At 40.1% G+C, this 24,724-nt stretch overlaps 1 protein-coding gene across 2 annotated transcripts in view; it reads left to right on the top strand.

The window, feature by feature from the left end:
* The window catches only part of CMSS1 (cms1 ribosomal small subunit homolog), a 370,849-nt gene that overhangs the window by 331,099 nt on the left and 15,026 nt on the right, over positions 1–24,724 (top strand). For both annotated transcript variants that reach the window (XM_050782097.1, XM_050782098.1), the window contains exons 2-4: positions 5,865–5,953; positions 21,048–21,119; positions 22,925–23,054. In XM_050782097.1, the coding sequence (XP_050638054.1) occupies positions 5,865–5,953; positions 21,048–21,119; positions 22,925–23,054 (291 nt within the window). The remainder of the gene's footprint in view (positions 1–5,864; positions 5,954–21,047; positions 21,120–22,924; positions 23,055–24,724) is intronic.

Below are 24,724 nucleotides of genomic sequence, written 5' to 3'. Positions count from 1 at the left end.
TCCACTTCCCACATGGTTCTAGGGACTGATGCTCTAGGCACATCTGTGTCATGATCTACACCCTCTGGCCTTGCCCACTTTATGTCAGAATGTCTGGTGAGTTAGCACAGGGTATCTAGTGCAGGAAGCCAGCACTAGAACAGCTAGCAATCATTTGATCATAGACAAAAGTGATTGCAAAGCACATAAAACTCCCATTAAATTCGAACTAAATGTATGTGCAACTAGCTTCCTCTAAATGGATCCCCAAAAATGCTCCCAGCCATCCAGCACTACTCCCTGGGAGATATGTGGCAGGAGAATTCTGAGTGGAAACAGACAATGGTCTTAACATATTGTGGTGAAGACAGCGGTCTTCACATACTCTTGCACATTTTAAAGAACAATTGACTGTATGATCCCATTGCCAGGGCCCCTCCCAGGGTCTTCAAGGGTTTATGCAAGCAAGTACCTAAAAACCTAAGGAAAATGATGGGAAACTGGATTTCAGATACTTAACCAAAAAGGAGATGAAGGTAGGGATTGAGGGAAAGAGAAGATGTGCAGCCTTCTATTTTCATTTGCTGTCGTTGCCAGGGGTTGAAAAAGGACAGTGTACTTGATGACTCTTCTTTTGGAATAACTTAACCAGTCCCATCTGGCAGTGTCTTTTTTTTAAGTAGACTCTTCAAGGAGTTGGGGAAGAGGCAATGCAGTCTTAGTGACTCCACTTAACTGGCTGAATCAACCACTGGGACTGAGTGGCACAGGCCCAGCTTAGCCTCCTCAAATCCCAGCAGTCCTGGAGGAACCTGAGTACTGGAGCCAACCTGGCTAGATTGGGTCCCCATACTTTTCTTTCAGTATTCTCTTAATGGAAATCACAGAACTAGCCTCCTTCCTTCAGAAAAGCAGTTTTCTCTTTTGGAATCAAAAAACATCACAGACTAAGGAAACAACTACATTATCCAATTCACAGTGATATAAGATGATCTCATTTAATATGTTAAAAGGTATCAGATAAAGTAACTTTTTGGAACAAGAAGTAACTCAGATTTAGAGCATTTTATTAGCAAGGTATTTTAATCTTTCTCGTAGTTTTTGTTGCATAAGTGTCACATACCTTTAAAACTATGTTACAGTCAGCCCTCCATATCCAGGAGCTCCACATATGTAGATTTCACCAACCACAGATCAAAAATATTTGAAAAAAAAAATGTGTCTTTACAGTATGTACAGAGTTTTTTGTACAGAGTATGTACAGACTTTTTTCTCTTGTCATTATTCCCTAAACAATACAGTATAGCAACTCTATACATAGCATTTATATTGTATTAGGTATTATAAGTAATCTAGAGATAATTTAAAGTATACGGGAGAATGTACATAGGTTGTATGCAAATACTACATCATTTTATATCAGGAACTTGAGCATCTGTGGATTTTGGTAGGTGAAACAGGTCCTGGAACCAGTCCCCTCAGATACCAAGGGACTACTGTATTTATTTTCAACTAGATTGCTTAAATATAGACTGTGTTCTTCAGCTAGCAGATTCTGAGGAATGGAGGAAAACAGAGTTTATATTTTTTTAAGATAATTCATTGATTTTTAAACATTTATGGAGCTGATCCTGGCAATTATTTATTTGTAGGTCATTCTCTGTACTTCAAAGGATTTTTATGAGGATATGAGGAAATTTGGATTAAATGCTTTACATAGAGAATATATGTTACTTCATAATAAAAATGTAAATAAAGCAATAGGTTTGGGGAGTCCTTTTTATTTTTAGTCAACACTGGGTCAAGTACTTTGGGTACTCATATGTACTCTCAGAGAGTTTACAGTTCAGATGGAGAGAAAACCTAACGTTTATGCAACACCAGTACACATTGTAAGACAAGGTAAAATTATGTGCCTATTTACAAGGTACAGGCTACCAACAATGTAGAAAGAAGTACAGAGGCAAAAGGAAGAAGGAGAGACATAGTTTCCCGTAAGGATCCCAGATGAAGATGGGTTGGAGAATATTGAGAGAAAGGAGCCCCCATTGATAGAAGCCAATATAAGAATTTTCACAGAACTAGGGGTAGCCTTTAGATTTCTTGGGATTTTTTATGTACACAATCATGTTGTCTGCAAATGGAGGCAGTTTGCTATCTTCCTTTCTAATGTATATGCCTTTTATTTCCTTTTCTTATGATATTGCACTGGTTAAAAGTTCTAGCACTGTGTCAAATAAGACTGGTAAGACCTGACATCTTTGCCTTGTTCCCAACCAGGAGCAAAGCTTTGGCCTTTCATTATTAGCCATAATGTTGCTGAAAGCTTTTTTACATGCTGTTTATCAATTTCAATTCTTTTAAAATTTGTTGACGTTTTATGACCTAGAATATAGTCTGCCTTGGTATACCTTCTGTGACACTTGAAAAGAGTATGTATTCTGCCGTTGTTGATTGGATTGTTCTATAAATGTTGATTATATCCTATTGCTTGATAGTGCCACTCAGTTCTATATCTTTGCCGATTTTCTATCTAGTCATTCTCTCAATTTTTAAGAGACGACTGTTAAAGTTTACAAGTCAATTGTGGATTTATCTATTTCTCATTTTATTTCTACCAGTTTTTGCTTCACATGCTTTGTAGTTCTACAAAGCGTGTAGAGCCTGCTGTTTGGTGCATACACATTTAGGATTGCTATGTCTTCTTGACAGATTACCCTTTATCATTATATAATGTCTTTCTCATTCTCTGGTAATTGTCTTTGCTCTGAAGTCTGCTTTCCCTGAAATTAATATAGCCACTCCTGCTTTCCATTGACCAATATTTTCATATTATGTCTTTTTTCATCCCTTTGCTTTCAATTTGCCTGTGTCATTATATTTGAAGTAAGTTTCTTATAACAGCATATAGTTCGGCCATATTTTTAAATTCATTCTGTCAATCTCTGTCTTTAAATTGGTATGTTTGGGCTATTTACATTTAATATATTCATTGATACGTTGGGGGTTTAAATCTGTGTATGTGTTTTTTTTTTTGTTCACTAATTTTTGCAGCTCTGTGCAGGGGAGGAGCAGGGTTTGGTCCTCTATCTTCCTATGGATTACTTGAACATATTGTAGAATCCCACTTTGATTTATCTTGGTGTTTTTGAGTACATCTCTCTATATGGCCTTTTTAATGGTTACTGAAACTATTAGTGTGGATTTGGCCTCATTACTGCTGGGTGATGCAGAAAGTCCTAACTCTCCACTAAGCCTCCTCTGACACCATCCCAGTGGGAAAGATATAATTCATTACAGCCAGGAGGGGATGGAAGTCCAGGCTTCTCATGTGGTCACCACTGATACTGCAGTGGTGGTGGTGGTGGTGGTGGCAGTGGGGGATGGATGAGGGCTCATTACCACCCTCTGGGGATAAAAATCCCAGCTCCCAGTTTGTCTCTGACATCACCCTGGTAGGAGATGGAGCCTTGAGGGGTCCATCATGAGATGCCTCATTACACTCTGTCAAGGGTAGAAGTCTAGGCTCCCCATTCTGTCTTTGGTGGTAAGGATGAGGTCATAGTTTTTTCTGTGGTGGTGGCTGCAGTCAAGTGGTTATTGTCTGAAAGGTTTTAGTCTTACTAGGCTTCCTCTTTCTTGGTCATTTTGGTAGAGAGAGCAGACTTTTATTGGGGCTTTTTTGGTCTGCTTCCATTGGCATTTCCAGGTAGCTGCCTTCTTCAGCTCTTAGTCTGGGATAATGGGGCAAAGAGATAACCCAGGGAGTTTGCCATGGAATTATTCTTGGTCCCTAAAATCCCTAGCTGGTCTGCTATCTTCTCTCCACCTGTCAGAGTCTTTCTATTTTTCAAAATACGTAATGTCTAGGATTTTTCACTGTACTTCGCCAGAGGGAGAGGGAACAGTGTAACTACTACAGCTATCTTCCTAGAAGCAAAGATCCTATAAATATTATTTAATTAATGACAATTTAATTGTTCATTTTCAAAGGCCCTGTTAATCTGCCTGCTATTTTTCAGTACCCCATTGGGTAGGCTTTTTTCCTCATGCTGCACACTTAAAAGTATACATATTAGGCTGGGTGCCGTGGCTCACGCCTGTAATCCTAGCACCTTGGGAGGCCGAGGCAGGTGGATCACCTGAGGTCAGGAGTTCAAAACCAGCCTGGCCAACATGGCAAATCCCCATCTCTACTAAAAATACAAAAAGTAGGCAGGCATGGTGGTGGGTGCTTGTGATCCCACCTACTCAGGAGGCTGAAGCAGGAGAATTGCTTGAACCTGGGAGGTGGAGGTTGCAGTGAGCTGAGATTGTACCATTGCACTCCAGCCTGGGCAACAGAGAGAGACTCCGTCTCAAAAAAAAAAAAAAAAAAGTACACATATTAGTCAGGGTTCTCCAGAGAAACAGAACCAACAGGATTATATAAAGAAAGAGATTTAGTCTAAGGAATTGGCTCATGTGATTATGGAGGCTAGCCAGCCCAGCCCTAAGATCTTCATGGCGAGTTGGCAAACTGGAGATCCAGGAGAGCTGATAGTTTAGTGCTAGTCCAAAGGCCTTAGAACTAGAGAAGATGATACAGTTTTAGTCTAAACATGATAGGCCTGAGATCCAGGAAGAGCTGATGTTTCAGTTCAAGTCGAAAGGCAGGAATAATTCTCCCTTATTCAAGGATGGGTCAGTGCTTTTATTTCAACCACTTGGATGAGGCCCACTCACACTATGGAAATTAATCTGCTCTATTCAGTCTATCAATTTAAAAGTTAATCTCTCTAAAAACACCCTCACAGCAACACCCAGAATGTATGACCAAATATTAGGGCACCCCATGGCCCAGTCAAGTTGACATATAAGATTTACCATCACAGTATGCAAACATTTAAAAGCTCGGGCCTACCAAACTGGTTAAGTTGGACCTAAATATGAACTCTGACAGAACATGTTCACAAATTCACATTTGAGGCTCACTTTGAGATATACAGAGAAACTCAAGGGAATGAGTAAAGTCTTTGATAGATCAAAAATTTGTTTAAAGGAAGCAAACACTAAAACCTGAAAGGCAGTGTGATATTAGGAGAAATAAGAACCTTCTGGTCACCGTGTTTCTTCAGGAGAGCTTTATAAACAGGAAAACTGTTAAAACTTTTATTTTTCCTGATTCTTAGGGTAAGAATTTATTTTTTCTATTGTGGAAAGGTTAAAAAATTGTAACTAGGAATTTCTCATGACCTGTAATCCCTTTGTCACAATCTTAACATGTCCCCCTGGGGCCAGCATCTAATGTCAAGGCCTGGCTGGTTCTGGGTGCAGGCATCACTTGCTGGGGATAGCTTCGGACTCAAATAGACTTTAGTTCCCAGGCGTGTGACCTTGGGTAAATGGCTTTACCTCTCTAAACAGCAGTCTTTTTATCTAAGAATAGAGGGATTTCATATCTGTAATCAGTAGTTATACTGTAAGAATTAAATAAAATAACGTCTATGAAGCGTAGTGTTAAACATGTAGTAGCCACTCAATAATTCTCGCCCTGACCACTTCTTATTATCATCATAAGACAGCCTTTTGTCATTGTAAACTCTTAATAAATACCATTTTTTAAAGGCTGCAAAACGTCCTCTTGTATGAGTATTCTATAATAAAACATTCCCTCCTAAGGTGACACATCTAAGTAATCTTTAATTTTCCAGTTTTATAAATGAGATTGCCATCTTGGTGCTTAAATATCTGTTTCACTTTGGATCATTTCCTTAAGTGCAGCTTCTTTGAGGCAGAATTAAAAAGTGAAGAGATAGAACCTTCTAGAAAGGTGGTACCAAGATTGCACTAGCAATGAGAGAGAGAGAGAGACTTTTCTGATTTTCAAACTTTATGTTTTCTAGAAGCATCAGATGGTGAAGGAGGAGGAGACACAGAAGTGATGCAGCAGGAGACAGTTCCAGTTCCTGTACCCTCAGAGGAAACCAAACAGGTGAGGGGTCACTGTGGGAGAGCCACCGCTGTTAAATTCTGAAATCAGCCTTTTCCTCCTCTCTGTTGTTGAACTCCCCGTGTCCTAATATCGGTGGTTGGTGGAATTTAAGAGAGCCTTTTACTTTCTTTCCGTTTGAAAAGGCCATGGGCCATGCTTCCTTCATTGTAAACCAGCAAGGTCTGTTTTTTGCTCTAATTCTTTTTCCTCCCCCCCTTTTTTTTTTTTTTTTTTTTTTTTTTTGAGACAGGAACTTGCTTTATCACCTGGGCTGTAGTACAGTGGCACAATCATGGCTCACTGCAACCTTGACCTTCTGGGCTCAAGCAATCCTCCCACCTCAGCCTCCCAAGTAGCTGGGACACCACAGGCATGCGCCACCACACCCAGCTAATTTTTTTGTTTTGTAGAGATGAGGTTTCTCCGTGTTGCCCAGGCTGGTCTCAAACTCCTGAGCTCAAGCAATCTACTTGCCTTGGCCTCCCAAAGTGCTGGGATTACAGGTGTGAGCCACTGCTCCTGGTTCCTAATGTTTTTTAACTATATAAATGTATTTCACAATAATGATATCTTAGATTCTTACATCACATTTTTGCCAAAAATTCAGCCTTATGCTTTTGGGTACAATTCCTAAAAGGAGACAAATAGCATAGATAGAGAAGATTATCACACACTCGAGTGCATGATTACAGCACCAGGCCATGCTGCCAGCAGGCTCCTGGGACCTTATTTCTACCCAGCATTATGGTCTGTCATATGCATTCTTAACAGGGGATCTGTGGTCTTTGCATTATCAGAATTGGCCATTTGGATAATCTTTTTTCCTAAACCTGTGACCTTTTACTGCCTTTTAAATCTTCCTACTGATGTGAGTAATGCTACTCACATCCATTTGTAGCTTTTTCTCCTTGGGTTTCCATCAAACCTGATTGGTATTTAGTTTGGTGCAAAAGTAATTGTGGTTTTTGCCATTACTTTTAATTTTAAAAAATTACTTTTGCACCAACCTAATAAATCTGTGTGATTTGGGCTTTTTGGGGTTTTGTTTGTTTGTTTGTTTTTGAGATAGAGTCTTGCTCTGTTGCCCAGGCTAGGGGACAGTGGCACAATCATGGCTTACTGCAAGCTCAACCTCCCAAACTCAAGTGATCCTCCCACCTCAGTCTCCTGAGCAGCTGGGACCACACTAGCTAATTTCTTTATTTTTTTGTAGAGATGAGGTCTCACTATGTTACCCAGGCTGGTCTCGAACTTCTGGGCTCAAGTGATCCTCTTTCCCTTGGCCTCCTAAAGTGCTGGGATTACAGGCATGAGCCACAGTGCCTGGCTTATGTGTGAATTTTTAAAGGACTGTCTACTACCAGTCCAAAGTTACTGTATTTTTCATTGCAACAATTTGGGGTCTTATTCTTATTGTAGGTGCTTTAAACTCATTACACCAGAGTGTTATTCTACCCAAAGTTTGTGACCCAGCTCAGGATAACTGTAAGAAGCAATTTAGTGTAGTGTTGCTTAACTTGCCCACCCAAGTGGGCAAGTTAAATTTCTCTGTGACTCAGTCAATGGTAAATGGTAATAATTATGTCTTCCTCACAGAGTTGTAATGATGATTAAATGAGTTGGTATTTGATAAGCACTTCAAACTGGTTATCAAAGAGAATCACTGAAGTGCTAATTATTATAGTTATAGTTAATAATTATAATCTTTTTTATTTTGCCCATTATTTTTTCTTCCTGGGAAGGGATATGCAGAAAGGTATACGTGTTTAATATATAATCATCTTGGTTTTTTTCTCCAACCATTAAATATTTTGCTCAAAGGCCCTATACTGGTTTTAATTTTAATCATTCTTCTGGAAACCTACAGGGTAACACATCCTTAGCTTTTCAGTTTATTTCCTCAAGGTGGGGTTTAATTTTTCCGTAGCTTATCCCACTAATCATACCATAGCCATGCCCTCTTTGACTTTTGCCTCTAATCAATGTCTGCCTACAGGACTTATTTGCACGTATTCTTCTTTATACTCCATTGGCTTTCGTTTTTTCTTGGTTTCCCCTTGATTTTCTTCTTGTTTGTTCCTTGCTCTTTCTGGACCCATTGGTAAAACAAAAAAAGACCTTTTATTGAGCAGTTAATACTGTCACTGTATAAAGCACACTGTACCATATAATCCTGACATCATCCCTAGGATTACAAGAGAGACAGGTTCTGGGGGTCACAGCCCATCTGGTTGGCTGTGAGCCAGGCTACGAGGATACTGTTGCTTTCACTTCCCTTTTTACCTGTCCTTTCTCTTTCAGCTGAGGAAAATTGGATTAACTATGTTCTAATGTGTTTTGTTGGTCACATGCCATTGCTATTTTCTGCCAAGCAAAAAAATAATTACAAAATCTTAAGCTGTTACTGCCCATTTTAATCACCTTTCTCTTGCTTTAATTTCTTTCACCACCAAATTGCTTTGAAGAGTCCAAGTCCTTGGTAAGCAAAATGCCCTAACCCCTTTCTCCAACCCTATCCTAATTTCCCTGGCCAGAGAAATATCCTTTTTCTCTGAATTGACATGAGAATCTGCGTGTGCCCCTCTGCTTCATATGAGTGTTGCCCATCTTGGTCCCTGCTTATCCCCAGAAGGCTCACCTCAAGGACAGATTTTATCTGTGCGTCTCCAGAGCGCCTGGCATGGAACTTTGCCCTTAATTGGCACTCATTATTTGTGAATGAAGGAATGAATGACCATACCGGTATCCCAGTTTTCTCATGACTCTTCCCATCTCAGCCCTTTGTCCAGCTTGTGAGCCATCAGCTCCCTGACACAGCTGCCTGCAGAGGTCTTTTGGGGCCTTGTGATGCCCTATCCCTCCTCCAGCCACATCCCTGATTTCCCAAAACAATTCCCTCCTTGAAAGGCTCCTCCACCTTGACATTCAGGGCTGGAGTCTGTCCTCTCCATCCCTGCCTGCCCACACAGTCACCCAGCTCCCCTGTGGCCTCCTTCGTCCTCTCTCTGCCACTGCTCTTCTCCCTCTGGAACTTATCCCACCACCCCAAGGATGACTTACTTGTCAGGCATACTGTCTGTCCTTTCAGGAGTCCTTCTCTAATTGTTTACACTCAGAACTTGAGTCTCCAGCTGGTTCATAAGTCCCTTGGGCCAGGGTTTCTTTTGTGTCCACTATAGTACCTAACACAGTTTGGGGCTCTTATTTGGCAGATATGGCCAGATGTGTGTTTTCTAAATATAACTGCATTTTTTCTGGATCAATTTTTTAAAAATTTTATGCTGTATTTAAATTTTAGATTTGTTTCAGATTTGTTTAAGACTGTGCTGTTCTTTCAGTTTGTCTTTATGCTTGTACAGGAACCACTTGGCATGATGCTGTCAGCTGTAATACACATTTAGGCTTTAATATCACCAGGCAAGAGCATCTGTCAAGATAGATGATGTTCCCTCCTTTGCCGTAGCTGGGCCTCACATTTGTGTCACTGAATACATTATTGCCTCTAGTTTGTTCATATTTTAGGCAGCAGATTTATAACTTTAAAGTTTTTAAATCCATGCAACTACCTCATCTCTAGCAACCATTTCACATCTAAATAATCATCCTTGGCCTGCTTAATAATGTGAGTATAAAGATCTGCCAACAGTTCTTTTTTCCCTAGTAATCACTTCCAAAATAAATGATGAGTTCCCTACTCCTAGAGATTGCATCACCCTCTTCCCTCTTCAACATCAGTCATTTCAGAGCCAGCCCTAGTGACTTTGTAATTATGGTTCCCAGAATATAAACCCTTACAAAGGATTTTGTGACTTTTCCTTGATGCTTCCATGATGTCAGTAGCATTTCAGTGGTTCCATGACCCATCTTCTCCTGCTCAGAGACCACAGTGGACTTCTTTTTTCTTCGCTGTCCTTTTGTTTATCTCCTTTAATCATAAAGGAATCTTCAGCAAGAGTGTTTCTCCCTTTCCCTTCTTACTTTCCTTTCTCTACTGTTGTATTTTCTTGCTACTGCTTTATTTGAGCATTGGTCATTTCATATTTCTTCCACTCTTTATCTCCAAGATTATGCTTATCTATTGTTGAAAGAAAACAGGACTATGTCCTATTCATTCTCTGATTCACCTTTTTCCTTTTCATTATGTTTTCTCAGTTCTGTTCTTTGTATTAATCTATTGTTTCATTGACAAATTGCCCAAAACTTAGCAGCTTAAAATAAAACAAAAACATTTAGCATCTCTTATCAGGTACCAGCCAAGTTGTGGGCTGGGGCTGGAGGCTCATGGGGAGAGTTTACCTTGCAGCTCGCTTGTGTAGTTATTGGCACGTCTCAATCTCTCACCATTTGAGCCTCTCCACAGGGTTGCCTCACAGCATTGCAGTTGCCTTTCCCCAGGCCGAGTGATCCAAGAGGGAACCAGCAAAAGCACCCAAGACAGAAACCACAATCTTTTTATAGTTTATTCTGAGTTAACACCTCGTCACTTCTGCCATATTAAGCAAGTTAGTAAATCCAGGCCACATTCATGGGGAAGAGATTACAAAGAGATTACCAAGAGATCGAGATCTTGAGGAGCTATCCTGGAATCTGGCTACCACACTCTTCGTCTGGCCCCTCAATGACTTACATCCCTTCAATGTGCAGAATATCCTCACCCCTCCAAGGATTGCAAAGTCTCATCCCATTGCAGTGTGAGCTAAATATCCAAAATCTCGTCATCTAAATCAGGTCCAGGTGCAGTTGGGGCTCCTCAGTTTTAATTCCTTAAGTACAGCGCTTTGAGTACATTTCTTCTCAACCTATGAAACTAAAGAGACAAGTTACCTCTCCCACATGCTCAACACACAGTGGTGGGACAAGTGTAGGATAACCTTTATTGACATTTCTATTCAAAAGGCGGCAAATAGGAGGCACATGGAGTCATTGGTACACAGCATTCTGAAGGCCATCCAAGCAAGTATCAGTTTATTTATTAAGGGTCGAGGCCTAAGAGTAATTCTCCGTGGTTCTTGGCTCTGCCCTTTTAATTATCCTTCTTTTTCTTCTTTTTCTATGAAAAGCAGCATGTGTTTGCAACTGAGCATCTAATGCAGCCTGCTTCTTGACAGAATTCTCCATGTCCAAAGGCCTCTGCTCTCATTGTTCTCTGACTCTCTCAGCCCAAACTAGTGGTATTTCTACATATATACCTCCTTTAAAAACTGTGGGTGTCACCTGTGATGCTTCTGGGTGTTTACTCCATTAGGCAGAAGTCATACCCGTAATCTCTTCTCTACCTTGGGCCCTTGCTGAGAGAATATGAGGCAATATCCCTTAAGCTTCCTAGAGGCATCTTGTTTGAGAAAATCTGTGAGCACACCCCTAATTTCTTTAAAGTGCTCCTGTGTGACTGAATAGTATTCTGAGGCACCATCTTTGTTTCTTCTGAGGTCTTAACAAATGGTTTTAAGTCGCACCCTTGATTTCATCTTTAATAGTCCTCTCAATTTAACTCCTTCCTTTTTCATTCTACTGTAAGAGCCAAGAAGAAATCAGGTGTCCCCTTCAACACTATTTGAAAATCTCCTTACCTAGATTCCCCATGCCAGTAGACACATTTTCCATATAATTTCAGAGAACTGTATTGCTAAACTTTCTACCACTGCATAACAAAGAGTCCCTTTCCTTCAGTTTTCAGTAAGATTCTTTCTTCAAGCCCTCACCTTCCATGTCTTCAAAGTCCAAAATTTCATAAAGTGTTGTTCAAGCACATTCTTCATCAATCACTTTACTTTTGACACATTTCAGAGTAGTTTGCAAAATCAGTACACTCACCCCAGATACTTCAGCATGCCTATCAATGACTAATGTTTAATATTTGTCTTAAAGTTTGTGTATTTTCTTTTGAGGTAAAGTTAATATACAATAAATGTACAAATGTCAAATATACGATTCAATGAATTTTGACAAATAAATACAACTGTGTAACCCAAAGCCCAATCTGGATTAAAAAAAACCAGGATCATCACCCCCAGAATCCTTTCATGCCACCTGGGTCAATCACCATGCTAAATTCCTTGCCCCAGCGTCAACAACTGTTCCGATTTTTTTTCTAAAAAATTAATTTTGCCTGTTGTAAAATGTCATAGAAATGGAATCATACAGTTACATGCTCTTTTGTTTAAGGCTTCTTTCATTCAACACAGTATTATTTAGATTCCTCCATGTCAGTGTATAGTATTTCATTCCTTTTTATTGCTGAGCACATTAAGTCTGCTAGGGCTGCCATAACAAAATACCACAGACTGGGTGGCTGAAACAACAGTTCTGAAAGCTGGAACTCCATAATCAAGAGGTCTACAGGTGTGGTTTCTCCTGAGGCCTCTCCCTTCACTTGCACATGGCCTTCTCACTGTGTCTTCACATGGTCTTTTCTCTGTCTATCCATATCCCTGCTGTCTCACTGTGTCTTCACATGGTCTTTTCTCCGTCTATGCATATCCCTGCTGTCTCACTGTGTCTTCACGTGGTCTTTTCTCTGTCTATCCATATCCCTGCTGTCTCACTGTGTCTTCACATGGTCTTTTCTCCGTCTATCCATATCCCTGCTGTCTCACTGTGTCTTCACGTGGTCTTTTCTCTGTCTACGCATATCCCTGCTGTCTCACTGTGTCTTCACGTGGTCTTTTCTCCGTCTATCCATATCCCTGCTGTCTCACTGTGTCTTCACGTGGTCTTTTCTCTGTCTGCGCATATCCCTGCTGTCTCACTGTGTCTTCACGTGGTCTTTTCTCTGTCTGCGCATATCCCTGCTGTCTCACTGTGTCTTCACGTGGTCTTTTCTCTATGTCTACGCATATCCCTGCTGTCTCACTGTGTCTTCACGTGGTCTTTTCTCTATGTCTACGCATATCCCTGCTGTTTCACTGTGTCTTCACGTGGTCTTTTCTCTGTCTGCGCATATCCCTGCTGTCTCACTGTGTCTTCCGTGGCTGTCTGCGCATATCCCTGCTGTCTCACTGTGTCTTCACGTGGTCTTTTCTCTATGTCTACGCATATCCCTGCTGTCTCACTGTGTCTTCACGTGGTCTTTTCTCTGTCTGCGCATATCCCTGCTGTCTCACTGTGTCTTCACATGGTCTCTTCTCTATCTACACATAGTCTCACTGTGTCTTCACATGGTCTTTTCTCTGTCTATGCATATCCCTGCTGTCTCACTGTGTCTTCACATGGTCTTTTCTCTATCTACACATATCCCTGCTATCTCACTGTGTCTTCACATGGTCTTCTCTCTATCTACGCATATCCCTGCTGTCTCACTGTGTCTTCACATGGTCTTTTCTCTATCTACACATATCCCTGCTATCTCACTGTGTCTTCACATGGTCTTCTCTCTATCTACACATATCTCTGCTGTTTCACTGTGTCTTCACATGGTCTTTTCTCTGTCTATGCATATCCCTGCTGTTTCACTGTGTCTTCACATGGTCTTCTCTCACATATCCCTGTATTCACTGTGTCTTCACATGGTCTTCTCTCTATCTACACATATCCCTGCTGTCTCACTGTGTCTTCACATGGTCTTCTCTCTATCTACACATATCCCTGCTATCTCACTGTGTCTTCACATGGTCTTCTCTCTATCTACACATATCCCTGCTATCTCACTGTGTCTTCACATGGTCTTCTCTCTATCTACACATATCTCTGCTGTCTCACTGTGTCTTCACATGGTCTTTTCTCTGTCTATGCATATCCCTGCTGTCTCACTGTGTCTTCACATGGTCTTCTCTCTATCTACACATATCCCTGCTGTTTCACTGTGTCTTCACATGGTCTTTTCTCTATCTACACATATCCCTGCTGTCTCACTGTGTCTCTCTATCTACACATCACTGTGTCTTCACATGGTCTTCTCTCTATCTACACATATCCCTGCTGTCTCACTGTGTCTTCACATGGTCTTTTCTCTATCTACGCATATCCCTGCTGTCTCACTGTGTCTTCACATGGTCTTTTCTCTGTCTATGCATATCCCTGCTGTCTCTTCTTCTTATCAAGACACCAGTCACATTGAATTGAGGCTCTACCCTTATGACACCTCATTTAACCTTAGTTGCCTCTTTAAAGGCCCTATATCCAAATATAGTCACATTGGAGGTTAGGGTTTTAACATATGACTTTCTAGGCAACACAATTCAGTTTAGAACACTGAGTAGTAGTCACTTATGCAAATGTACCATTTTGTTTATCCATTCTTCTATTGATGGACACCTGAGGCTATTTCTTTTTTTTTTTTTCTTTCTTTCTTTTTTTTTTTCAAGATGGAGTCTTGCTATGTCGCCCAAGCTGGAGTGCAGTGATGCGATTCCCGGCTCACTGCAGCCTCTGCCTCCTGAATTCGAGCGATTCTCCCACCTCAGCCACCCGACTAGCTGGGATTACAGGCATTCGCCATCAGGCCCGGCCAATTTTTGTATTTTTGTAGAGATGGGATTTCACCATGTTGGCGAGGCTGGTCTTGAACTCCTGACCTCAGGTGATCCATCCACCTGGGCCTCCCAAAGTGCTGGGATTACAGGCGTGAGCCCCCCCAGCCTAGAGCTATTTCTTGTTTGGGACTATTATGAATAAATCCACCACGAATATTCACATAAGTTTCTTGGGGAATAGTTTTTAAGCTTTTTATTGTATTTTACATGTTTAATTGACACGTAATAATTCTGCATATTTCTGGGGTACACAGTGATGTCTGTATAGTGTTCACATCAGGGCAGAACATAAATTTTTATTTCTCTTTAGTAAATACATGACAGTTGCTGAGTCATCTTCAGTTTCATAAAAAAAACTGCCAGATCTTTTTCCTAAATGATTGTACCATTTTGCACCCCCACCATCAGTGTGTGAGAGTTTTGGTTGCTGTATATTCTTGTCAACATTTGGAGTTATTGGCCTTTTAATTTTGGACATTTTGGTAAGTGTGTATTGAATAACTTTTACCATGTCCAAAAGAAACTAAAAGCCACTTCTAAGTTGTTTTTATCTTAATAATGAACATGCTTGTTTTGTTATAAAATGGCAATGTAAATTTTTTTATTCTTACCAACCTAATAATCATACATATCTTTTTTAAAAATACCAGCTGGGCATGGTGGCTCATGCCTCTAATCCCAGCACTTTGGGAGGCTGAGGCGGGCAGATCACTTGAGGTCAGGAATTCAAGACAAGCCTGGCCAATGTGGTGAAACCCTGTCTCTACAAAAAATACAAAAATTAGCTAGGCATGGAGGCACACGCCTGTAATCCCAGCTACTCAGGAGGTTGAGGCAGGAGAATCACTTGAACCCGGGAGGCGGAGGTTACAGTGAGCTGAGATCATGCCACTGTACTCCAGCCTAGGCAGTCTCAAAAATAAAAATTTTAAAAATTTAAAAATCAAACAATATTACTTATTTACTAAGAGAAAAATTCAGCTTCTCTAGCTTTTTTCCTTACTTTTCTGCCTTATAGTTTACACTGGTATTTCTTGACTTAGCAATGTCTGATGTAATCTACTGACATCCTGACTTAGCATATGAGGACATAGTTCTCCCATCTGTTATACTTCCTATTCCCTCACCAACTGCTACCTCCCCTGCCAACAAGATACCACATTTTGGTCAAAACAGTTGTCACTATTACATCATTATGATGATGGAAATATTGTTCAATGCTGAGAGAAAGAAGCTATAACCATCCCTCCTTTCTTATACAACTCTTTATTTTCATGGCATTAATAGTTGCTTCATTTCTTTATTTGCATGGCTTTCTGTGTTCCTATTGTTAATTGTTTTCATATGTTCCAACATCTCTTCCACATGCCCATGAATAATATTTTCCATATGTTCAAATAGGCCAGTCATTTTGTTTTGTTTTGTTTTCCTGCAAAACTCCATATTTCTATTTCACTCCAAATTGGTTATTCTCCAGGCCCACTAAACAATTGAGACCTCTTAACTGTCATCCTAGGATGCCCCTTCAGCGCCCTCCTGGGCTGGACTCCTTTTTAGCTAAATCCCATAGCTTGCTTTTGTTTGGTTTCACCCTTTGTATTCTGAAATACAGCCTTCAGTATCTGCAGGTAGGATGTAAATTTTTTGAGACTTCATATATCTGAATATGTCTTTATTCTACTCTTACACTTGATTGATACTTTGGCTGGGTATAAAAGTTTAATTTGCAAATAAACTTTCTTCATAATTTTGAAAGCATCATTCCATTAAGTTCTAATATCCATTATTGCTTTTTAGAGATCTTGGCACTATTCTTTTTTCTGATCCTTTGTAGTTTGTATGTTATATTTTGGAGGGGAATATTTTAGAATCTTCTTTGCCCATAATTTTCTGAAATTTTATAGTGATGCTCCTTGGAATGGGTATTTTTCATATTCATTGTACCCTATACCTAATGGGCTTTCAATTTGGAGTTTCATGTTCAAAATTTCCTTTAGGCAGCACAAGTTTGTCACATATTACATCTTTTTTTTTTTTTTAATTTTATTTTGTCATGTGTTATTTCCTTGATGACTCCTTTTTAGAGACAAGGGTCTTACTTAGTCACTCATGCTGGAGTGCAGTGGTGCAATCATAGCTCACTGCAACATTGAATTCCTGGGCTCAAGAGGTCCTCCTGCCTCAGTCTTCCACGTAGCTAGGAGCACAGGTATGCACCACCACACAAGCTAATTTTTTGTGTATGTGAGGCGGAGTCCCACTCTGTCACCCAGGCTGGAGTGCAGCGACACAATATTGGCTCACTGCAACCTCTGCTTCCCGGGTTCAAGTGATTCTCCTGCCTCAGCCCCCTAAGTAGCTGGGATTGCAGGTGTGCACCACCATGCCGAGCTAATTTTTGTATTTTTAGTAGAGAAGGGGTTTCACCATGTTGGTCAGGCTGGTCTTTTTTTTTTTTTTTTTTTTTTTGAGACGGAGTCTCGCTCTGTCACCCAGGCTGAAGTGCAGTGGCGCGATCTCCACTCACTGCAAGCTCCGCCTCCCGGGTTCACGCCATTCTCCTGCCTCAGCCTCCCGAGTAGCTGGGACTACAGGCGCCCGCCACCGCGCCCGGCTAATTTTTGTATTTTTAGTAGAGACGGGGTTTCACCATGTTAGTCAGGATGGTCTCGATCTCCAGTCAGGCTGGTCTTGTACTCCTGACCTCGTGATCCGCTCTCCTCAGCCTCCCAAAGTGCTGGGATTACAGGCGTGAGCCACCATGCCCAGCCTTTTTGTTTGTTTGTTTTTTGTTTTTTTGGTGAGACGGTCTCGCTATGTAACCAGGGCTGGTCTCAAACTCCTGGCCTCAAGCAGTCCTCCCACCTTGGCCCCACAAAGCACTAGGTTTACAGGCATGAGACACCATGCCAAGCCCCCTGCTGTTTTATGTCACCTCTTTTTCTATAATACTATTTATTGGAAAATTGAATCTCTTGGGGTGGTTCTCTGATTTTCTCACCACTTTTTTCTTTTCATTTTTCATCGCTTTCTGGGAGATTGCCTCTACTTTATCTTCATGCCTTCCTCATATATATATATATATATAATTTTTTTTTTTTTTTTTTTTTTTTTTTGAGACGGAGTCTTGCTCTGTGGCCCAGGCTGGAGTGCAGTGGCCGGATCTCAGCTCACTGCAAGCTCCGCCTCCCAGGTTCACGCCATTCTCCTGCCTCAGCCTCCCGAGTAGCTGGAACTACAGGGGCCCGCCACCTCGCCCGGCTGGTTTTTTTTTTTTTGTATTTTTTAGTAGAGACGGGGTTTCACCGTGTTAGCCAGGATGGTCTCGATCTCCTGACCTCGTGATCCACCCGTCTCGGCCTCCCAAAGTGCTGGGATTACAGGCTTGAGCCACCACACCCGACTCCTCGTATATTTTTATCCCACCTTTCTTATTTGTTTTAATGCTTAACTGTCTTTCCCATTTTTACAGCATCTTGTTCTTGTTTCATAGTTGCAAAATCTTCCCTTATCTCTCTGAGGATATTAATTATCATTATTTTGAGGTACCATCCCACTTTTCTCTAGGTTCATTTTTCTTTTTGTTATTTATTTGCTCTTGTGTTGGAGACTTTCCTTAGATGACTGATGAATCTTAGCTATCCATTCTTATTGAAGAGAGATACACTGAAACATTGATGAGTGGGGTTTGTCAATTAGTGTATTCATGGTAGGATGATAGGATAACAAGATGGATTTTTTACTATGGAACTCCCAAATGTCACTCTCTGATGGTATTTCTTTTAGGCCATTACATTTTTCCGAAGAGGCATTCAGTAGTCTCCTGCCTGCAATATATAAGCATGGAATAGGGGCAGGAAATGGAGACAAGCCTCTGCCTCTGCCCTTTCTCCCCTGGCCCAGCCTTGATCCTCTTGATCTCTTAAGAGAATAGATCTCCAGTTGGCTGGCAGGACAGGCAAGGTGAAAGGAAGCAGTAATGGGATAGTTGCTTGGCTACCAGGGTAGGAGATACCACCTAGTAGGGGACGGGGGTAGCTAATCATTCTAAATATAAACTTTCAGCCAATCTCTTTCTTTTTAACTCTTCACTCTCTGTAGTACTTTGTGCCTCCAAATACTGGACCTTCTCAGAGTTCAGCGAGTCAAAGACTCACTTATTGTTAGCTTCTACCCCTTCTGAAACCCAGATGCTAGCTTTCCCTCTGTGCCAAGTCACTTTTCTCCAGCTCCAGCCACTTTCCATTTTCCAAAAAGTTGTTGAAATCTCTCCATTACTGTTGTTCTTTCTCCTGGTTTCTTGGGTTTTACATAGATCCTGCTCAACAGGTCCTTTTCAATGCCCTTTATTTTCAGTTTACTGGCATTTTGAGGTTCATTTGCCATGTTTAACCAGGAGAATCATTCTTAAAGTAATTTTTGATAATTTAAGGAATTGAAAATATGCTCTAGTTGCTTCCCTTAAAAGCCACATTTTTTTTAGGGGAGTGTGATTCTTCAGACTGTGTATTTAAAATTGCTACATTTCATATAAAGAAATGACATTGCTTATCAACTGTCAAAGTCACACAGTTTTGGAATTGATTTCCAGAAATGCTTAGTGGCTTGGCTGGATTCTTCCTACCCAGCCTCCCTGAGGTAAACAGCAGCATTCATAAGGCAGTTAACTAAATGTAAGAATTTTCAATACTGTGGATTTGAATTTCTCCATAAAGTCATCTTACCTCTATGGAAATTGACCCCATAAAATTGGCCTCTTCACTGGCACCCTACCACAGCCAGCTAAAGTAACTAGTCTCCAAAACCAAAGATTATTTTGCATTTCCTTTAGGATGATGTAAGAATTTGAACCTGTCATTTACCTGAAGCAATATCATGGCTAAAGCAGTTCATCGAGCATGTTTGTTTTTCCTTTGCATGATTCAGAATTACATTTTTGTTTTTTCTCCCAGAATTAAAGAGTCCATATTCTTAAAATTGAGCTTATTTCTAGATTTATGTCATGTTTTAGTTCATTGGCTTTGTAAACCTAGCACAAATACAACCAGTACACTAAACTGGGTTCCTCGAGAACACCTCCATACGCTAAATAAGAAGATGAAACAGGTTTCTAAATACGCTTCCCAAAAACCTTGATACTGGTGGAGATAATACAGTAGAGTTTAAGGGATCTGCTAATCATATCCCGGCCTTTGCCTTAGGAACATGAGCTGAGCACTGGCCTGGTTTGTAATTGTACTCTTATGGCCATCTGGCAGCTTCTGTGACATATTAGTGGCCTTGGCACAGTTTCTAATTGGCATGTACCAGCATCAAATTGGCATGTATCAACATCCACAAGACAGTTTAACTTTCTAAATAAAAGAAGCCATATCTCTCTTTTCTTTAGCTATGATGCAATTGCTCTTTGCAGGTTTTTTTGTTTCATCTGAAAGGAAACTAAAATTTCAAGATTTCCCATGTCACTTTAATCCTGAACTTTTTAAATCTATTTCTGTAATAACTAAAAGCGAATCTTGAAACTGCTGGTCTTTGGCCCCATGTCTTGAAGAAATTATGTAGTATTATATCTTTCTCTCTGACTTCAGGCCATAGACATTCTCAATCTGCAGGCTGTCTGCAAGCTTTCATAGAAAGATTCATCTGTAATCATTTTAACAGAGCCAGTGGAGACAGGATTGCTTCAGTTAGTAGCTTATCAGTTTAAACTGCATATTCTGTGGTTGGAATGGAAAGTTAATCAAGGAAAACTCAGAATAAGTTTTCACTTACATTTTATATCTTACTTGGCAACTTGTTTGACAATGTTGCATAAAAGATCCAGCACAGGAAACATTTTATACTCCTGCTTATGATTAATAAATATGGAATCTGGGGCATTCTATTTTATAAATCAAGGTCTTAGTCCAAATTTCCTGTTTTTCTACATTAGAAAAAACCCTCAGGGTAAAAATAGCACTAAACTGTATCGGGTACTCAGGGGTCAAGGCAACAGGCAGAACAGATTACTGTAGATACTATGGTGCTGAGACTGTTATCAGACTAGTAGCAAAGACATTCATTTTGTCGTCATTATAGTAAAGGCATTTGATGCAGCTGGTTTATAAAAACGTAAGTTAATATATCCCACTTTGGATTTTCTGTGCTTATTGAAAAGAGGAAAGGAATGAATAATACAAACCAATAAACCAGTGACTTGGAAATATAGGCTCACACACAGCTAGTTCATGGAAAACCCTAGTCACTCTAGTCAAAGACTGTCTTACCACATCTTAATTGTAATCACATCGATTTCTGCTGTATTATACAAGCTCAGTCACTGTCTTCAATCTCCAATACCCTGCACTTCCACACCAAGCACACATATATACTCACTCACACATATATCTTTGTTCAAAGATTTTCCAGTCTTAAGTCATCTGCACTTTGACTTTCTCAAATTCTCTCACCCCAGCCGCTGCATAGTAACCTACAGTAGATCTTCCAGCATCTCTCTTTCTGTAGAATATTACCAAGATACTCTGAAGAATACATGCATGGCAGAAAGTACTTTGGGGTTCATACCACTAATTGACACTTTATCATGAAAAGATTAAAATGTTCTCATTTGTATTTCTTAATAGCCTAAAGAATGTTTTTTGATACAACCAAAGGAAAGAAAAGAGAATACCACCAAGACCAGGAAGAGGAGAAAGGTAATATTAATAATTTCTTAAATTTGTATGGCCCCACATGGTTTCCATCACATTTTTATATGTCATACTTCCATGAGGCAACTATTGTAATCCCCACCTAAGAGATGCAGACATTGTAAGATTCCTTGAGGTTTGGTGACTTTCCGAAGGTCACTACTAATAAGTGTTTCTGTTGGAGCTAAGAATAAATTCTTCTGACTCCTATTTCGGTCTTGTGGAGTGCCAAATATCTTTGTTACCCACCCTATGTTTTCAGTGTGGTCAGATGTCAGACATAGGTTTCTAATTCTAGAAGGAGTCCAGAGCTATCCTCCCCCAGCCCTTCTGGCTGTGTCCATGAAAAAAAATATACCAACCTCCTTTTTGTACTCATTCCAGATTTGAAGACCTTATACCTTAAAGTATGACTAAAAAGAAAATAGTAAGCAGATGAAGGTAGTATGAGGCACTTCTGACTAATTTGGAACCATAAATTAAGTCAAAAAAGCTCCCCTCCTCTTGCATTTTGATATTTGCCAGTGAGCATAGGAAAGACTTTCTCCTATACAAACTTTTTTATGGCTCAGCCTTGGAGAAAGTATGGTTAGCTATGACCTTCTCCCACAGTTGTGAAAACAGCGGTGTAATTCTCTCCCTGCCAAGAGGGGTCTACTCCTGAAGTCAGCCGAGGAAATACGATTAGGATTAGAGGAAAGAAGATGGACTCAAACCAATTACTTAACAGCAAGCTTTTAGAAAACTAAGAGTGTGTGTACATATGTTTTCTTTTCTTACAAATGGTCAAATAGCAAGATGGGAGATGCCAAATTGGCTGAGGTTTGGCAAGTCCTTAAAGAAGTGACTTTAACTTCTCTTTGATAATTTGTACACTAATGGCCTTCAGGAGTGTTAAGTTCTTGGTGGCTTAAGGTCAAAACTCTAGCTAGATAGTTTATCCTTGACTGAGGTCACGCTAAAATGTGCTCACTGATGACATATTTTTAAAAGTTAATTCCTTTGACAGAGCCTTGACCATTCTTGACAAGTGTATAGAAACGAGGATATTGTAGAAGGAGGGGAAAAAGTTGGGATCAGGGGTGGGGAACACTCCTTCTGGATCTTTGATGGAACATTAGAAGAAAGTGAGAAGGGAAGCTTATGATGGAAATAAATGAATGATTGTGGGTTTCTACTACACTGCAGGCATTCAATACATGCTACACAAATGAATCCAAATCAAAATTGATGTTGGAAAGTATATCCTGTAATATTTTTTTCTACTTTCCATAGGGCCACTTTAATACTGTCACCTATCCAAGACCTGAGAATCAAGGGTGTTAAGTCCCCTCCTCAGTAGGCTCCTATGCTCAGATTCCTACTGTAGGTTTTACACTAATGCCAGAAATCCAAACTAAGACTCAGCACCTCACAAAGCAGGTTAGGCAAGAAATTCTTAAAATTCTAATCCTACAGGAATATAAATCATCTAGGGCTAAAAGAGAGCTTGCCATAGCAATGAGATTTCTTTACTTTTAACAGAAAATAATACCCTAGTATGGAGACGCCTGCAAAAACGTAGTTCTCCTGGAAGTCACAGACCAAGAGTTGCAGGAAGCTTTCTAGATCATTTTTTTCATTTTTCAAAGCAATAGTTATATCCAAGAAGTATTTAGTGAATTTTCTCAGATGTATTTATTAACACCCACATTCACACTTGGCTAACATCAAAAGCTATGTGCAGTTTAAATGCCAGAGGAATTAACCTATTCCAACCAAATGCCATTTTAAAGTATGTCCTCCCATTTTTCTTCCTTCTCATATCTTAGAAGAAAATTACTGATGTTCTTGCAAAATCAGAACCAAAACCAGGGTTACCTGAAGACCTACAGAAGCTGATGAAGGACTATTATAGCAGCAGACGCTCAGTGATTGAATTAGAAGAACTGAACCTGCCAGGTATAGCCAAGCTTCAATTTTCCTAATGACAAGGAGCAAAACATAACTGTCTATTATGGTTAGGTGTCTCAAGCAGTCAATTAACATATTTTCTGGCAGGTGTGGTGGCTCATGCCTGTAATCCCGGCACTTTGGGAGGCCGAGGCTAGAGGATCGCTTGAGCCTGGGTGTTTGAAACCAGCCTGGGCAATATAGTGAGAAGTCATCGCTATTAAAAATAATAATAATAATAATTGTTTAAAGAGACATATTTTCAGGCTGGGCATAGTGGCTCACGCCTATAATCTGAGCACTCTGGGAGGCTGAGGCGGGTGGATCACTTGAGGTCAAGAGTTCGAGACCAGCCTGGCTAACATAGTGAAACCCATCTCTACTTAAAATACAAAAATTAGCTGGGCGTGGTAGCACACACCTGTAATCCCACCTACTTGGGAGGCTGACGCAGAAGAATCACTTGAACCCGGGAGGCCGAGGTTACAGTGAGCCAAGATCGCACCATTGCACTCCAGCCTGGGGAACAGAGTGAGACTCCATCTCAAAAAAAAAACATAATACTTCTTTCCTCAATCTAATAGTTTTAACTGATAGATTATATCAAATAGTTTTAGCTGATAGATTATATCCTTACTGGATGCTAAACAGTATTTTTCAAATCTAATACTAAGATTTGTGATAGTATTTTTTTTTTCAAAAGGCTAATTGTTGGGTGTGCATTTTTTTTAACAGACTATTCAATGAGTAGGAATTCGTCATGAGGATAGAAGTTAAAGTACACATTTAAAAGTATAGTTGTGAAACACTGATTTACTCAACTCTTATAGACAAGAGCTTTAGCCTTAATAAGTAATTTAGTTTTGTTGTTGCTCTTATCATGGATTTCTAGTCATGGTTTTTAGAATAGTATTTTGGGTTGCAGGCCAGACTCTTTCAAGCAAACTATCAAAAGGTAGGAACAAAATTCTGCATGTTTTGCAAGGCTGACACTTTGCCTCAAGGGATTCTTCAGCCTACTAGAGTTTTAGATCCTCTGCCTTGGTGTATTTATAATTAAGCTAAAAGATACTGCAAGATGTAAACAGCTAATTTTAAAAAAATATGTATTTATTTTAGAGACAGTGTCTTGTTGTCTCGTCCAGGTTGGAGTGCAGTGGCACCCTCGTAGTTCACTGCAGCCTCGAACTCCTGGGCTTAAGTGGATCCTCTCACCTCAGCCTCCTGAGTAGCTGGGAATATAGCCATGTGCCACCACACCCAGCGTAAACAACTACTTTTAATTAATTTCAAAATTATGATGCATCCTTTAACTCTTTTAGGCAGGCATGGGAGAAATAGATGTTGTCATAAAATCAAACCATAAAAAGTTTGGGTACAACTGCTTCAGATGAGCTATTTATAGACTACTAGGGATATCTAATATTGCTTTTGGAAAAAGTAGAGGGTGGCTTGATTTCCTTTTTCCATTACAATTTTATGCTTTCTAGAAGCTTGAGAAGCTGAAAAACAATCTGTTCCCTGAATTTTTATAATTCTTTTGTGATATCCTTTTTTAAAAACACACATTGGGCCTGGAGACATGAGTGCCCTGTCTGTTTGTTTTCCAAGGAGATTACCCTTTAGGGAATTGAAGGAGTGCATTTGCACATGAGCAGGATCTGGACTTTTAGACTTAC

The sequence above is a fragment of the Macaca thibetana genome, chromosome 2 (assembly GCF_024542745.1).
Source record: "Macaca thibetana thibetana isolate TM-01 chromosome 2, ASM2454274v1, whole genome shotgun sequence".
NCBI lineage: Eukaryota > Metazoa > Chordata > Mammalia > Primates > Cercopithecidae > Macaca > Macaca thibetana.
Note: the sequence above shows the minus strand (reverse complement) of the source record. Positions and strands in the feature narration are given on the sequence as shown.